The following is an 18,011-nucleotide window of genomic DNA, read 5'->3' as shown; positions in this document are numbered from 1 at the left end:
CAGTACAGTGTTACAATTGTCTGTCAAACATTAACATCTTGGAAAGTATAGCAGTTAGGGAAACAAATTAAACCCCATATTACTTGCCAACTCTTCCAGCAAATAAAAGCATCACCAGGTCTGTAGGTGGTCACATCAATGAGTAAGGACGTGAAGAAGATTAACTTTTCGTATGCAAAGGCAGGATAGGCTTGGCAGGGGTGGATGAGGTAAGGGGTCCACATGAGGTGGGAATGGAATTGGACAAGAGGGTTAAGAAAATATCATCCTACACCTGGCAAAGTCACAGAGACGACTGCGGTATACTTGCCTCGGGTGGGAGGAGTCTCTCAAGACTCTTTGGTGACGACATCAAGTGGTAGCCACTTCAAACTATGACATGAAAACACTTGCGGTTATATCTGACATCCGGAGTCACTGCTCCACAAATTTTGTGTCTGATATAACTGTTCCCCAGCGGGTAAGAGTTAAAGTACGTGTCTACTGTACATGAAACAATGTACTGTACTCAGTTACAGAGTACCATAGTACTTCATACTAAACCCTCTGAATACTCAACATGGTCTATAGATTTTCCAAACATACATATATGTAAATACATATATATCCTTCAAGACTGGTTGATGTCTAGTAGTCTAGAATGAGTAATCATCAAAAGACAGAAAATCAATATACATCAAATAACTACATCTACCTTCCTTTACCTTTATCCCTGGTGTTTTCAGTGAAGGTATTGCAAGACTGTGCTTCTGAGCCTGGAACAACATCGATCTCACGGCTGTTAATCTTGTCCTCAGGTTTCCCTGGAGTGAGAGCCTGCTGTTCCCTCTCAGGCTGTAGTCTCTCCTCTATTACTTCCTGAGGCTGATGAGGCCTACTGGTTGGGAGATGATCAGGAGTATTCACTGAGGGAGGATCTTGCTTATCTGTCACCCTTCCTGTTAAGTCTTGAGTTGAAGTGGGCAACACTATTGGCCCACCTGGCTCGGATTTCACCTTAACCTGTGCAGCATTCGCAAGGGCTGGGCCACACTGTATTACAGAAACATTATTGATGTGCTGCTGCTGCTGCTGTTTGGTCCTGCCCAGTGCACTGTTATGGTTAAGGGATAAACCAACCTCAGTCTTGATGTTTGCCACACCTTCACGAACACCTGTAAACAAAGCACATTTTCAAGCTGATAATACTCATTAAACATTAAATATCAGGAACTAATGCTGTAACTAATACAATTCACTGAACCATCATTGGTAGACATCAGGAAGAACATCCGGTCATAAAATGCTACACGCTCCAAACCAAAGTTCTCTACCCAGGGGCAATGCCTTAGCCCTTATCCAAAAAAGGGGGACTTGGCGTCAAAAAAAAAAACACGTGGCTATGGTGGTACCACTCTAAACTGGCAGTTTGGGTGGGGCATGAACCTCTGTACAGTGTTGCCACATTTTCCATACCCGTGATGCCTCTCTCTCTCTCCTGGGGGGAGATGTGCGTCACCCTAGGGAATTTTGTTTCTTTTATGTGTCTTATAAACTTGTGCTTTCATTTCTTTATTTTGTTTTTTATTATATTATTGTTTTACATATGGCGCCAGATGACCTCGGTGTTGCGGCGCCTTGATTTGTTTTCATTCAATCATTCTTGCCCTCCTTCCTTCCCTCCCTTCATCTTTCCTTCAGCTTGACAATGCACTCAATACTGCCCCTGGCCTGCCTTCTCTCTCTCTCTCTCTCTCTCTCCTGGGGCAAGATGTGCGTCACCCTTGGGAATTTTGTTTCTTTTATGAGTGACTTATAAACTTGTGCTTTCTTTTCTTTGTTTTGTTTTTATTTTATCTAATTATATTTAAAAATATTATTGTTTTACACATGGCGCCAGATGACCTCGCTGTTGTGGCGCCAAGATTCGTTTTCATTCAATCACTCTCTCCCTCCTTCCTTCCCTCCCTTCCTCCATCTCTCACTAAGCTGCACTCAACACTGCCCCTGGTCTGCCTCCCCCCCCCCTCTCTCTCTCATCTGTGGTATTTTAGGATACATATTGGTTATTTTCTTTTACGTTATAATGTACATATTGTAAATTTGATTTTATTTCCACACCACCCAGGTGATACAAGGAAGCTCTGGCCAGGTCGGACTGGGTGTGTATGAGTGTCACAGCTCACAAGGGTTTAATGTTTTTTTTTTTTTTTTTTTTTTACAATGAAATTGGCATATTTTTACTTATATTCCTGCACATTATCTTATAATCATAATTGTGACATTACTACCAATCCCAGAAATACGGTAACAGCCAATAAAAGTGACTACTTTTTTTTTTTTTAGCAACACTGTAAAATATTTATGCCACGTTTCTGTATTGCCTTATAAATATTTTACGCATAATAAGTTTACTATTCTCTCGTATATTATAATACACACATTACCATTGTATTCTTATGTGTTTCTCTTATTGTGATGCCTTTTACATATATCAGAGCCGTTCACATTGTTGATATGGAAAACGTGGCAAAACTGTATGGAGGTTCGTGCCCCACCCAAACCGCCAGTTTAGAGTGGTACCACCATAGTGTCAGACTAAAGCTTAAAGTCACCACTACACACAGCTCGCGTCACAATCATGCTACACCGGCTAGTTGGTGCACTATTTAAAAAGTTCCGTTTCGTTTTGGACAGACCTCGTACAAGGTAAGGTAATGTAAAACAATGGGGAAATAAGTGCTACAACACTTATAAAGAGTCTAGGATCATTGGTTAAAACAAGCATTTATTTATTCTTTATCTTTACTCAGCAGATTTCAATAACCGGATAATTTTTCCCTTCTGCTATAGAAACTAACATTAATCGAATTTAGCTTGCTGATTTACGGCATTATCAGAAACATATAACAAACATATCTAACTCAGTTCCTGAGTCAAGGCTATAATGGAAAAGGTAGAAAGCAGCAGTGCAACAATGTTACCAGACAGTGGATACTCTATGAACAAATATGAAGTGCAGTTACGTGGTATATACTGTACTGTACCTGGTATTTGGAAGAATGCAAACACTGTTCCCCTATACAAGAAAAGGAACTGATAGAATCCACTTAACTACTGATCAGTACCCTGACTAGTGTTGAATGATACTAGAAAAGCTGATAGGAAAAGTTTCAGTAACTCATCTACAAGAACACAATACGATATCAAAAAGGCACTTTGGTTTTTGAAAGGGAAACTCACGTGTTACTGATCTATTAAACTATACGACAGAGTTGTGGAAACATTACAGACAAGAGAAGGATGGGTGGACAGTATCTATTTTGATTTCAAGAAAGCATTTGACAGAGTACCCAAGTACCCCACCAAAGACTTCTATGGAAACTGTACCATTAACCCCTAGGGTACGCAATTCTCCAGCCCCGACAGTCCCCCGGGACGCAAAAACAGGCCAATTTTTCGACTTCCTCAAAGGTTAAAAGTTTTATGCCCGATTTATAGAGCTTGAATTTACACACCTAAAAACGCAAATCCCACCCTCCTAGACCCAATAGTTACTGAGCTATGGTCCATCAAAGTTTATAATAGTTACCCGTTGCGGCCCCAGCGAGAAAGAAAATACGCCGCTAGCACCTGTTTTCCTCGCAACAGTATGTACAAAAATAACCAAAATCAATTTTTTTTGGTGTGTATAGATGTTATAAACCATTGTAATGTGCTTAGAAAAAAATAAAATAGTGACAAACCCCCTAAATAAATATGATAAATAAAAATTATCCTTCCCTCCTCTCCTCTCCTCATACCTCCAATCCCCTCCCTCCCCTTCTCTTCCCGTTGCCTAACCTCCCCTCCCCTTTCCTCTTTCCCCTTCCCTCCCTGCCAAGCTGTCAAATCTAGCAAGGGAAATAGGTCATGAAACCCCCCAATAAAAATATGATAAATAGTAAAAATTATCCTCCCCTTCTCTCCCCTCTTCAAACCTCCAGTCCCCTCCATCACCTTCCCTTCCCTCCCCTCCTCTCTCCTCTCCTTCCCTCCCCTCCCCTCCCCTCCCCTCCCCCCTCCCCTCCCCTCCGACCTGTCAAATCTAGTTTTCATTTCGTTTCGTTTTGAAGGCTCCAACATGCTTCCATGCGTTGGCATAAAATAAAATGTTTTTTTCAAGTGGGTTTCGACTAAAGACAGCTAAAGTAATTGTGGTGTGGATATCTGTATGCAGACACCAATAAATTACAGGTAATGATTCAAAAACACGTGCCATAAAGCATAAAAAATACGCAAAATATTCGAGGCCGGGGAGGTGCTAGGGGATGGAGGGTAGGGGGGAGCTGGTAAGGCCAGGAGGGGGTGGATGGGAATCGATGGATGGGAGGAGACCACCACAACACACAAAGGAAGGGCCAAAGTGGAGTACAGGGACATGGAGGGAGGGTAGGGGGGAAATACCCTCCCCCCAGTTGACTGGGGAGGGGGACGTGGGGGGGGATCCACATGGGAGGGGGGGATGCATGAGGAGGGGGTGGGAGGGGTTGTTGTGGTGGTAAGAACAGTGGGAGGTAAGGTAGTAACAAGGTAGTGGAGTAGAAGGACGTGGCAAGAGGGAGGAGGGGGGTACACCCCCCACCGCCTGGTTACGGGCCTGGGTCCCCCAAGTTCTGATTGGTTAGAAGCCATCTACGTCACAGCTGGGGTGGAGCCAGCCACCGCCAGTTTTTTGTGGATGTTGTACGATCGGCGTTACTCGTCCTCTTATGAAATTGCGCAAAAAGCCCGATCAATGAGATTAGCACTTAAGGGGTTAAGGAGGTATCCAAGGTACTGTTGGATACAGGATTTTCTCAGAAAAAGAGTAATGAGAACAGTACTATGGGGAAATTACTCATCATGGAGAGAAGTAACCAGTGAAATTCCACAAGGCTCAGTGTTAGCACCAATTATGTTTTAAATACAGTAATACCTCGATATATGATACCCCTAGATGAGATATCCCAGCTTAACGATGGGGGTAGAAATACTGTACCGCCATACCCCGGCTAACGATGGCCAAACCCCAGATGAATAATGAGTTTTGATTTTTTTTTTTCAATTTTGATGATATTCTAGATTAAAAATGTGTGTGTAGGTTGATTTATAAACTGTTTTTAGACTTAGATTAATGTGTTTTAGCCATACGTGGGGTGAACATTGTCAATTTGGGATACAGTTTACTAAGCTTAATTTTTTTCTAACATATTTGATGAGTCTCAGATTTAATTTGTTGGTTTTAGTGTTATTTACAGGTGTTGGGCTTAGGTTAGCTTCCTTGACAGCTGCTAGGCCATTTATATTGACTTTAAACTTGTTTTGGGGTTCATCTGGGTGGGCTTTGGGCTTGGTTTGGGAGGACACCCAAGGCTGGTAAATGCTCTAAGTTACTTTACACATTAAAAGTACCCCGATATATGATAGACCACCTAATGATGGGGTTTTCTATCTATCTACCGCCAGACGCCATAATCCTGTAACGGGTGGCCATTTGACTCTGAGTTATTTGTTTTACGGGGAGGGGCACTAACCCTCCACCAACCCACTTGTTGACATATAGGGAGCACGATGATGGGATTTTACCTAACCTATTACACTGTTAAACTGGGGTATGCCTGTATACACAAATGATACAGACAGTAACATTGGAAATGGAAGCTACCTAAATATGCTTGCTGATGATGCAAAAATCTATCTAACTATTTATTGCCAGACACCTTAATCCTTTATATGGGGTGGCCACAAACAAATCGCCACCACGTCACCCTGTACCCCGCCATTTCACTGCCCTGCTCCCTATTCACACACCCCTCTCTCATATACTTCACTCCATCCCTCCACCTCATCCTCAGCCTTCTCCTCCCTCTCTCCCCCTCCACCTCACTCACATACACTCTCCCCATCAGTCTCACTCTCCATCTTCTCCACATGCCAAACCATTTCAGTGTGTTCCTCATAACGCTTCCTATCACATCCACATCCACACCACAATGTTCCTTCACATCCTCATTTGTCAGTCTGTCTCTCCATGTGACTCCACAGGCTCCTCTCAAATAACTCATTTCCACTGCCCTCACTTTTGTGTCCCTCAAACAACATCCAAGCTTCACTTCCATACATTAGAGCTGGTGTCACAATACTGTCATGTAATAGCTTTTTCACTTCCATGTTCACTTCCCTGTTTCTTATCACTGCTTTCAAGGAACCAGCAACCTTTCTTTCCTGTTGTGCCCTATCAAGCACTTCACCCTCCAAACTTCCATCCTCACTCATCACACTACCCAAGTACTTAAACGTACTCACATTTTCCATTTCCTCATCATCCAGCCTCACTGTACATTCACTGACTTCACCTCTCTCGAAGACCATAACTTTACTCTTCCCTACATTCACCTTTAGATTCCATTTCTTACACACACTCCCAAACTCATCCACCAAACCTTGCAGCTCCCCTTCGTCATGATTTAACAACAGAGTATCATCTGCAAACAACAGAACGTGGAGTTTCCAAACACTACCCTTTCTCACCAGGGTGACTCCAACATCCACTGCCCTACCTTGTGTCTCTTTTATAACCCCATCCATATGCAGATTGAACAACCATGGAGACATAACACATCCCTGTTTCAACCCAACCTTCAAATAAAAAACTCACTCAGTTCACTATCCACATGCACTGCAGCCTTAGCACCCTCATACATACTCTTCAAAGGATTCAACAACTTCCCATCTACTCCATTTATTCTTAATACTTTCCACAATCCTTGTCTATCCACCCTGTCATATGCTTTCTCCAAATCCATGAAGGCCGCATACAACTTCTTTCCATTCTCTAGAAACTTTTCCACTAAAGATTTCAGAATGAATATCTGATCTAGACAACCTCTTCCCTTCCTAAAGCCTCCCTGTTCTTCTCCAACTAATTCCTCTGTTATTTCCCTAACTGTCAATAAGTATCCTATCATATACTTTTCCTATTACACTAAGAAGACAAATGCCCCTATGATTACCACACTTTTTTTTCTCCTTTCTCTCTGTACAAGGGAATAATTATACCTGACTTCCAATCCTCCGGGACTCTCCCACCTCCCAGGACAATCTGCACATCTTCCACATCCATTCTACTGCTATCTCTCCCCCATGCTTCAGCATTTCACCATACACTCCATCAATTCCTGGGGCTTTCCCCATTTTGACTTTCTTCACTGCTTCCAAAACTTCCATCCTACTTATTTCTTCCTGTCTTCCCACTGCCCTCCTTCTCCCAGCCATTCCCCAGCCACATTACTTTCATTCTTATTTTTTTTTTTTTTTTTATAGATAATGAATGGAGGAAGGAAAAACAAAGGAAAAAAAAAAGTCCATGTGCCTAAAGGCATCCTCCATTCATTAAATATTTATAACAGCAGGATTTAAAAATAAGTGGATTAAGTGTTTGTTGGAAGCAACCCCCAGGAAATGAATTCGAGAGTAGTAGTTCTGGGGATAAATGAATTTTGATAATCAAAGGTTCTGCATTGCAGGGGAGAGTGTGAGTTCATGGGCGCTCCCAGCTGCCCAAGTATTTTGAGAGAAAATGTGAAGGGGAGGCACAATTGAAGCCAGTTCATCAGAGCATTTACAGTAAAAAATATTGATAAAATAATGCTAAAGAAGCAACATCTCCATGTACTGATAATGGAGGAAGATGTTGCGAAATGGCAGGATTATTGATTAATCTAATAGCTTTATTTTGAATTTTGTCCAACTGCCTCAATGCAACCGCTCCACGTCCACTCCATAATGGTTAACAGTATTTGATCTGAGAATACACACGATTTTTGTATACTGTGGCCATCTGCTCGTCAGTGAAGAACTCACAAACTCTGTACATAAGTCCCAATTTTTTTAGAAGCATTTTTAGCAAGGGATTTAACATAAGGTGTCCAGCTAAGGCTGGGGTTTAGAGTAACACCTAGGATATCAATTGTAGTGGATATGGGAATACACTGACATCATTTAAAATTATGTGAGAGTCTGAGGGATTCTTTCTGTTGGAGAAATTAATGTATTTACTTTTCTGAGCATTAAATAAGACCAGATTTGTTTGTCCCCATTGAAGAAAGGTCCTGGTTCAGAGAAATTGCTGTGTTTATTTGGGAATTCATAATTTTCAAATTGTGTAAAGGAGGTACTAAATGAGAAAGAACTATGAAGGGTCAAGTCATCAGCATAAGGATGTATTGGGTTGTGAGTGACAGACAGGAGGTCATTTATATGAATGAGAAAGAGGGTTGGGGCCAAAACTGATCCCTGAGGTACGCCAACATTTATGAAACGAAACTGAGAATAAATTCCATCTACCATGACCCGTATTTTTCTATATAAAGGTAAGAAGAAATTAGAGGAACCAGTGATGCAAGGCCATAGTGTGACATCTTAGACAATAAGGCCCGGTGCAATACTCTGTCAAATGCTTTTGAAATATCAAGTGCTGTTGTGTGTGTTTCACCGTGCTGGTCTATTGTTTTGATAATCTGATGGGTAAGAAGGCAAAAAATGTCTACAGTTGAACGTTCTTGTCTAAATCCATACTGCCGATCATTGATTAATTTATTGATTTCTAGATGTTTGACTATGTGTTTGTTAGTGTCTCAAAAACTTTACCAAGAACAGAAGTTATTGCAATAGGTCTATAGTTTGATGGATCAGAAGTTGCCCCCTTTTTAGGAACAGGATGGATATTTGCTTCTTTCCAAGAGGCTGGAAAACTTTAGGTACGGATGCATAAGCGGAAAAATTTTGCCAATACAGGAGCCAACACTGAGGAGCAATTTTTAAGTACTACGGAAGGAATTTCATCTGGACCAGCAGCTCTGTCTACTGAGAGATTGTGTAATACATCTTGTACGTATCTGGTGTGAATCATGAAAGGAGGGGAATCAAAATCGAGTACAGGAATATTGTGATTTTCTGTATTTGAGGTTGAGTTTGCTGAAAAAATGTCAACAAGAAGGTTGGCTTCTCCACAATTTTCAACAATTCATTAAAGTGTTCTCCATCTGCTCACTTTTTCTCTCAACTAATAATCTACCATTTTTATCTTCCACTCCCCTCCTAACTTCATTGCCACCCTGTATGACTCTCTCTACCTCTTTTCAGAACATTTTCTTGCATTCCCTCCACTTGACATTCAAAATCCTTCCAAATTCCTCATCTAATCCCCTTTTTCTCTCTATCTTACTAACCTTTTCACCTCTTCTTCCTTTCTCCGTATATATAACTCTCTCTTCCGTCTCTCAACTTCTTCCACACCCCTATTTCTCATCCATTCATTATGTGCTTCTTTCTTTTTTGCCACAGCGTGTCTCACCTCTTCATTCCACCATGCTGTTCCTTGCACCCCCTTTTGTCTTCTCTTCATCCCACACACCACCTCACATGCTGCACATGTTACTTCTGTGAATATCTTGCACTAACCTTCCACATCCCCCATCTGCTCTAACTCATATTTACCAAATTGTTCCTCTACTTCTCTCTTATATTCTGCCTTTTTCTCATCCTCTTGTAACCTTTCCACTCTCCTTGCATATACTCCTTCCTCCCGTCCTTCCCTTCTCCTATTTCTCCATTTTACTTGGACCTTCATTCTGACCACCACTTCGTGTTGGTGGTCAGAAAGTCCACTCCCCCAACCTCTATATGCTCTTGCATCCATTACACATCTTCGCATCCTTTCATCCACACACACATAATCAATCATTGCCTTCCTTTCATTTAGTTCACCATCCACCCTTCTCACCACTTGCCATGTGTACATGTGGATCATTTTGTGCCTGAAGAGGGTATTGGCTATCAAATGTCCACTAAAGCACTGCCATTCTCATCTATCTCAGCAGGCACACCCCACTCATCAACTACTCCATCCGCCTTCACATTCCCTACTTTACCATTCATATCACCAATCAAAAACACTCTCTCAGTCCTTCCAAACATTTCCATGCACACTTCCACATTTGTCCAGAACTCTTCTCTCACTCTGTTTGCACAATCTTGCGTTGATCCATACACGCACACAATCGCCCATATTTGTAGTCCAACTTTCAGTCTTACCCACATAATCCTTGAGCCAACTGATCCATACTCTCTCACATTCTCCTTCTATCTGTTACTCACAACAATACACACTCCTTCTTTTGCCCTCTCATTCTCACCTGCTGCTGCACATATACCCCATCCATACTCCCATTCTCTCACACTTTCACCTCTCCATTTAGTTTCAGTTAATCCACATACATCCACTTTCGCACCTGGACAATCTCTCTCTCTCTTTCACCTAATCATTTGCAAAAATATAAAGGAAAATTACTAACAATCTTGCAGAGAGCTACAAGAAGAATTAAATAAACTTCAAGAATTAAGCAATACATGGCAAATGGAATTTCAGAAGGACGTGTGCCATGTAATTAAGTTTGGTAAAAGTGAAAAAAAGACCAGACAGGGATTATTATGCGTTAGGAAGGTCAATCCTTCACATATCAGAAAATGAGAAGAACCTAGGAGTGATTATCAATAACAGACTATCTCCGGCTGACAACATCAATGAGAAGATACAGAATATGCACACTGTACACTGCTTGCTAATACAAGAATAGCATTCACATATACAGATGAAGACATGCTGAGAAAGATAATAAAGTAACATCATTCATCAGACCAACCCTGGAGTATGCATCAGTAACCTGGAATCCCCATATCAAAAAATACAATGATAAAATTGAAAATGTACAAAGGGCCACTACAAGATGGGCACCAAGCTTATGAGATCTAAGTTATGAAGAAAGACTAGAGAAACTGATACTATCAACAATACATGAGAGAAGGAAAAGAGGAGACATGATTATGTTATGTAAATGCATCACAAGGAAAGAGAAACAGACATAAATGAGTATATAGCCTATGGGGAAGCATCAACAAGAGGACACTGCAAAAAACTAAGTAAAAAAGAGGTGATAAAGACATAGGGAAATTCAGTTTCCCAAATAGGGAAATTAATCAGTGGAATGCACTACCAAATGGAACAGTGTGCACCAAAACAATTAATAAATTTAAGGTATGTATAATAAAAATGATTTAATACATGGGACAGTAAGAGCTTGACTCATTACTGTAAAGATCCAATTAGGTAAGAATACACACACACACACACACACATACACACACACACAAACACACACACACACACAGAAAAGGAACCTCATATTATCTGCCTAACGGAAACAAAACCCTAAGGATATCCAATGGAACCCTAACTTTTAATGAATACCGTACAATATATGAAGAAGAGATGGAAATCTGAAAAAAAGGAGGAGTTATGACAACAAAGAAAATATTGTATCCACATCAAAGAGACAGAAGTAGATATACCCTCACAGGTAGAATTAATTGCAGTAGAGATCAACACATCTGATGGAAAAATAATGGTGGCAAATTCATAAATGCCACCCAAGACACAATTGGGACAGAGATGAATATGAAGACTTGGCAGAAAGTACAATGCAGAGTTTAAGAACCCTACTACAGAGAACGAAAGAAAAAGCTGAATTATACTAAATGGATATTTCAACACTGATATAAATTGGAATACTGTACTCTATATGTAAGAGGCTATGAAAGTTGCTGGGATCAAAAGCTCCTGGATCTTATGTAAGAGTTTTTCCTAACACAATATGTAAAGGAAAACACTGGAAAAAGAGGACCAGAAGAAACATCAATATTAGATCATCATTCATCAGGCTAACTCTGGAGTATGCATATGTAATCTGGAATCCACATCTCAAAAAACACATACATAAGATTGAAAAGGTACATAAGGCAGCTACAATATGGGCACCAAGCTTAAGGGATCTAAGCTACTATGAAAGACAAGAAAAATTAAACCTACCAATATTACAAGAGAGAAGGAAAAGAGGGAACATGATTATGTTATATAAATGCATCACAGGAAAAGAGAAAATAGATGTAAATGAGTATATAACCAATGGAGAAGTAACAGCAAGAGGACACTCCAAAAACACTGCATAAAAGGAGAGGTGATAAAGATGTAAGGAAATTCAATTTCCCAAACAGAGCAATTGATCAGTGGAATGCACTACCGAATGATATAGTTTGTGCCAAAACTATTCATAATTTTAAGGATATGTATGATAAAAGTTGTTCAAAACAAGGGACAGTACGAGGTTGACTCATTCATGTAAAGATAAAATTAGGTAAGGTAGGTAAGAATGAAAACACACACACACACACACACACACACACACACACACACACACACACACACACACACACACATGCATGCACATACAAAAAGTTAATGTGGGTGTGCAGTACCTTGCCTACCACTAAATACAGTGGGCTTGCAGCGCAGTATCCCCTGCAGTAGAGGTGGGGCAGTCTTCGCCTCCACATTCACCTCAGCACTCGCATACTGCTCCTTCAGCTCTCTAACACACAAAAGGGAGGTTATCAATATCAACCAGTGGTTTATACTATTCTTAAAGTACTGTTTAAAATGAAATGAATGCTAAATTCCAAATTTTACCGAAGACGAACAGGTGGCAGGTGGTGGCAACCATCATCCACTCAATGTAGTGCTGCCTACTTCTTTCTTCACCTTTATCATTTTTTTTCTATGTCTGTCCTCCTCTCTTCCTATTTCTCACATCTTTCCAGTCACTCTTTATTACTCTTATTTCCTTTTAGGATGCCTTTACACTGAGTGACAAGCCTAATGGTTTCCTGTAAGCCAGGAAACCATTTACAATGATGGGAGGTAACCACATAACCAACCCATACATGTTCCCTATATGTCAACAAGTGGATTGGTGGAGGGTTAGTGCCCCTCCCTAAAACAACTATCTCGAAAGACAAATGGCCACTCTTTACAGGATTATGGCATCTGGCTACAGACAGATTGATAGGAAAGCAATCTTAACTTTAAACTTACTAATGCTTCAATGTTAATTCACATATAATCATGGGTCTTCTGAACTCTCAATCACAAACAGCATAGCACATTCATCCTTATGTTCAAAACAAATGCCAGAAAGGGAAGGCCACTCCCAAACTTTTTATCATTTTTGAAGCACGTGGCAAACATAAACAACTGGGCAACTGACTATTCTGCTGTGTGGGATGCAAGCTGATCAAATGCCAAATACTGGAAGTATGTTCATTAAAACAAGGGATTACCTTCCTCTTCAGAAGTTATGTTTTAATAATGAGGCAGATTATTCTATTATGCATCATGTGTAAACCCATAGGTAACCAATCCAATAAATGTTTCCAAATCACTTAGTGCAACACTATGACTCAAATCTCAATATTTCTATGCTGACTGGTGTACAGTATTTCCAATCAACTCCTTCAATACAACGCCATCTTATACACTTTATTCTTACAACACCTATTAGGACTATAGCTAATGAGAGATCTTGCAATTTTAGGAGTGTGGTATAACAACTGTTGCTAGGGGCTTCTTTACTACACACACTGTCTAACAAAATAAAGGCCACAATAACATTATAACAATGAAATAACATGCTATTCAATTTCCAATGACTGCCATCAGATGATTTATTCACTACAAATGACATAGTGAAAGAATTAATGACAGTTAAACCTGACCCCAGTAGGTCTAAATGTATCTCCATAGTTAAATATAAGATCTTTGACGGTACAAAGATTAGAATACTGTAAATAAGACATCATAGTGATTAAGATAAATGTGTGTCTAACTCACTGCACATGGGGACATTTTTTTTCACTGCATGCTTGCCTTCTCCTGATATTTTTCAGCTCGGGATAAACTTTCATGCTGGACGATGATAAAGTCTTCATAATCTCCTTCAATATGTCATGCATTTCCTAAGTTAAATAAAATCATCTGGTAGCATGAATATCAATCTATATTTACAGCCAGACACCACAGTCGCATAAGGGGTGACCGTTTGTTTGGGTTAGTTGTTTTACAGAGAGGGGCACTAACCCTCCACCAACCCACTTGCTGACACATAGGGAACATGTGTGGGTTGGACAAATGGTTACCACCCAATGCTGTAAATGGTTTCTTGGCTTACAGGAAACCAATAGGTTTGTCACTCAAAGTAAAGCCATCTGAAAGGGAAAGAAGGGAAAGTGACAGAAGATGGAAGTAATAGGAAGAGAAGAAGGCAGGCACACAAAAAGAATGATAAAGGTGAAGAAGTAGGCAGCACTACATCAAGTGAATGGATGATGGCTGCCACCAACTACCATCACCATGAATATACTAATGTCACTCATATTCATAATTATCCTGAACTCTTTTCCTCCACTCAAGGATGGCATGAGGTAATGTTTGAGAGAGAGAGAGAGAGAGAGACATTGTATGGTACTCAACATGCCCATAATTAAATAAGCCACATACATTAACCCACCATTCAAATCCCAAAAATTCTGACTCCACCTCACAGGCAAAATTTTCCATACTTATGCACTTACTTATTAGTCAATCCAACAAATATCACAGCACTGGGTTAAAAGTGTGGGAACATACATGTGGTCTGCATGTGTGGCTGCAAGGGAAACGGCCAGCTGCTTGACAAGGGCTGGGTCCTGGCAGGAAAGAAGTCGGCTGGCTTCCTCAGCTACACGTGGGTGAAACAGCAGCGACCGGGAGTCCCCAAACCCCACTGAAGACGACGGCAGCGGGAGTTCAGGAAGCACTGTTGGAGGATTCAACATTAATAACAACCCAATCACTTTACCCTTACATTAGCAGCAACTCATGTTATCCCAACATCAGTAACAACTCACTAACTGAATCAACTGAACATGTGGATGTGTTTCATTTTCTTGTCATCTCCTGACTACTGTATTTTATTAAGCATAAGACAAATTTATTGAACTGGAGTAGTCAGATACAGCCTTAACCGTTGCTGAGCTTCAGAACTCATAATTATGAGGCGCAATGAAGCTCTGTACTTGCCATGCTGCAAGCCTAGTAGGTGATATAACTTACACTGGTTATGAAACAATGACTAAGGAAGCAGCCCAGGAGGGACTAATACACCCTGTCAATGTGAAATGCTTTTTTGAAGTTGGATGTAATCATCTGGCAGCAGGAATAAACCAAAATGGCTGCCACTCCAATTTCAAGAACAAACATCAACACAGTTGTCTTTCTAGCTTATTTATGTCAATACTTGACTATTTTGTTCTGCACTGGGAAAATGCCTTGTAAACTAGTAAAGGAGCTGATGGGGTGTGTTTTTAACCCCTTCACTATGAAATGCCCAGAACTGCCTGGCGTTGGAAAGAATAACCCAGAATGATACACCATGGTAATGAACCAGATTAGTGTACCTTTGCACACCCACCCCAAAAAATTAAATACAAATAAAAAATGAACTAAACTCATCAGCTGTCATCCACAGGTCAAGTTCACCACAAAAAAAAAAAAAAAAAAAAAAAAAAAAAAAAAGTTAAACAATAAAGCAATGCCCTCACTCACAAATGTGGACCGGTTTGACCAGAAGGGGATTAATGTCATTACGCTGAAGTTAAAGTACCAGCTAGTTTTCCAAATATCATATTAAAACCGTGTGCTATAAGCACTACAACTACCACTACTACTACTACTACTAATAATAATAATAATAATAACAATAATAATATAATTATTATTATTACTATATATTTATTATTATTATTATTATTATTACTACTACTACTACTACTACTACTACTAATACTATTGTTTTAACTGAAAAAAAAATATGCATGCAATTTATATACGCATTTGCTAATTTGCTCGTATTATCAACATTTTACCAGAAGGCAACAAGAAAAAACGAAACATATTCAACTGTTCACACACTGACCGGTCGAGTTCAGCCAGATTTGTCTGAAAAACTGTTTTGATTCTCGTTTTCTATGTTTTATCAGCTGATCGCAAAGTTCAATGTCAAGGTCCTACAGACGGTTGAGCTGACGACTGACAATTTATTACTTAACCCTAAAGCTAAATTTTTGAGAACTATGTTACCATAACAGTATCTATTATATAATCCTCATGCAAGGACCATCCATCACAGAATTCACAATGCAAGTTCATACGTAGTATTTACATAAATGGAACGACTGCATAGTATTAAGTACAGGAAAACAGTAAAAATATAGAAGTAGAGAAATATTAATAGCTAAACAAAGCTCTGCCCATATACCATTCTTGCTACTACGAAACACACCCTGTAATAAAAATAGTTCATGCATTATACAAATATTCATGCCCATACACCATGTTACTACGAAACTCACTCTGTAATAATAATAGTTCATGCATTATACAAATATTCATGCGTTGTAAATATTACCACATTGACTAATGTGACAAAAATGTTTCGACTGAACCATAATAACCACAGCGCCGAACCCGACAAAATTTTCCCGCCAAAATTGAGTAGCGCGCGTTGCGCCATCTCTTGTGGGCCGGGGCAAGTGCGAGTTCAGCCGGTTGCCGCTAGATGACACCACTTGAATGGCGGGCCGTTCCGAGACATCAAAGCGACCGCTTCTCCACCCCCTTTTATTCTTTTTGTATTGTCTTATTATTTTATCATTCATATTTGCCACAGATGCTGTGTAAGGATGAGAAAGTGCTTTAGTTACCTCAACAATACATGAAAAATTACCGTCCAAGAATTAAAGCGACCTTGGCGGATGAATAACAAAAAACGTTGGGACAAACGTTTCTGGTTGCCGGGAGGTTGCACACACCGCGCACCTCAGACAGCTGAAAGATCATGTGAGATTACCAGATTCGTAAGAAAGTTAATGCATATTATTATGTCTACCGGTTACACTAACAACCACAGAAAAAAATGTCACCTCCATTAACCGAGTATGCATTTACACACACACACACACACACACACACACTGAGGGAGGGGGAGGTGTTAGAAACCGGAGATGGGGAAGGGGAGATGGAAGAAAACGGGGAGATGGGGAAGAAGAGGAAGATGGAAGGAGATGGGGAAGGTGGAAGGAGATAGGGGAGAAGGGGAAGGTGGAAGATGGGGAAGAAAGGGAAGGTGGAAGGAGATGGGGGAGAAGGGGAAGGTGGAAGGAGATGGGGAAGAAAGGGAAGGTGGAAGGAGATGGGGGAGAAGGGGAAGGTGGAAGGAGATGGGAGAGAAGGGGAAGGTGGAAGGAGATGGGAGAGAAGGGGAAGGTGGAAGGAGATGGGAGAGAAGGGGAAGGTGGAAGGAGATGGGGAAGAAAGGGAAGGTGGAAGGAGATGGGAGAGAAGGGGAAGGTGGAAGGAGATGGGAGAGAAGGGGAAGGTGGAAGGAGATGGGAGAGAAGGGGAAGGTGGAATGAGATGAAGAAGGGGAAGGTGGAAGGAGATGGGAGAGAAGGGGAAGGTGGAAGGAGATGGGGGAGAAGGGGAAGGTGGAAGGAGATGGGGGAGAAGGGGAAGGTGGAAGGAGATGGGGGAGAAGGGGAAGGTGGAAGGAGATGGGAGAGAAGGGGAAGGTGGAAGGAGATGAAGAAGGGGAAGGTGGAAGGAGATGGGGGAGAAGGGGAAGGTGGAAGGAGATGGGGGAGAAGGGGAAGGTGGAAGGAGATGGGGGAGAAGGGGAAGGTGGAAGGAGATGGGGGAGAAGGGGAAGGTGGAAGGAGATGGGGGAGAAGGGGAAGGTGGAAGGAGATGGGGGAGAAGGGGAAGGTGGAAGGAGATGGGGGAGAAGGGGAAGGTGGAAGGAGATGGGGGAGAAGGGGAAGGTGGAAGGAGATGGGGGAGAAGGGGAAGGTGGAAGGAGATGAGGGAAAAGGGGAAGATGGAAGGAGATAAGGGAGAAGGGGAAGGTGGAAGGAGATGGAAGAGAAGGGGAAGGTGGAAGGAGATAAGGGAGAAGGGGAAGGTAGAAGATGAAGGAGATGGAGAAGATGGGGATTGTGGAAGGAGATGGAGAAGATGGGGATTG

At 41.1% G+C, this 18,011-nt stretch overlaps 1 protein-coding gene across 2 annotated transcripts in view; it reads right to left on the bottom strand.

Moving 5' to 3' along the window:
• The window catches only part of Nipped-B (Nipped-B cohesin loading factor), a 224,105-nt gene that overhangs the window by 149,710 nt on the left and 56,384 nt on the right, over positions 1–18,011 (bottom strand). For both annotated transcript variants that reach the window (XM_080266118.1, XM_080266119.1), the window contains exons 3-5: positions 14,579–14,747; positions 12,373–12,485; positions 705–1,154 (exon numbers count right to left, since the gene is read on the bottom strand). In XM_080266118.1, the coding sequence (XP_080122244.1) occupies positions 705–1,154; positions 12,373–12,485; positions 14,579–14,747 (732 nt within the window). The remainder of the gene's footprint in view (positions 1–704; positions 1,155–12,372; positions 12,486–14,578; positions 14,748–18,011) is intronic.

Source organism: Coenobita brevimanus, chromosome 18 (assembly GCF_032717465.1).
Source record: "Coenobita brevimanus isolate Jiangsu-jjx chromosome 18, ASM3271746v2, whole genome shotgun sequence".
NCBI lineage: Eukaryota > Metazoa > Arthropoda > Malacostraca > Decapoda > Coenobitidae > Coenobita > Coenobita brevimanus.
The sequence above is the reverse complement of the archived record's forward strand: the minus strand, read 5'-3'. Positions and strand labels throughout refer to the sequence as shown.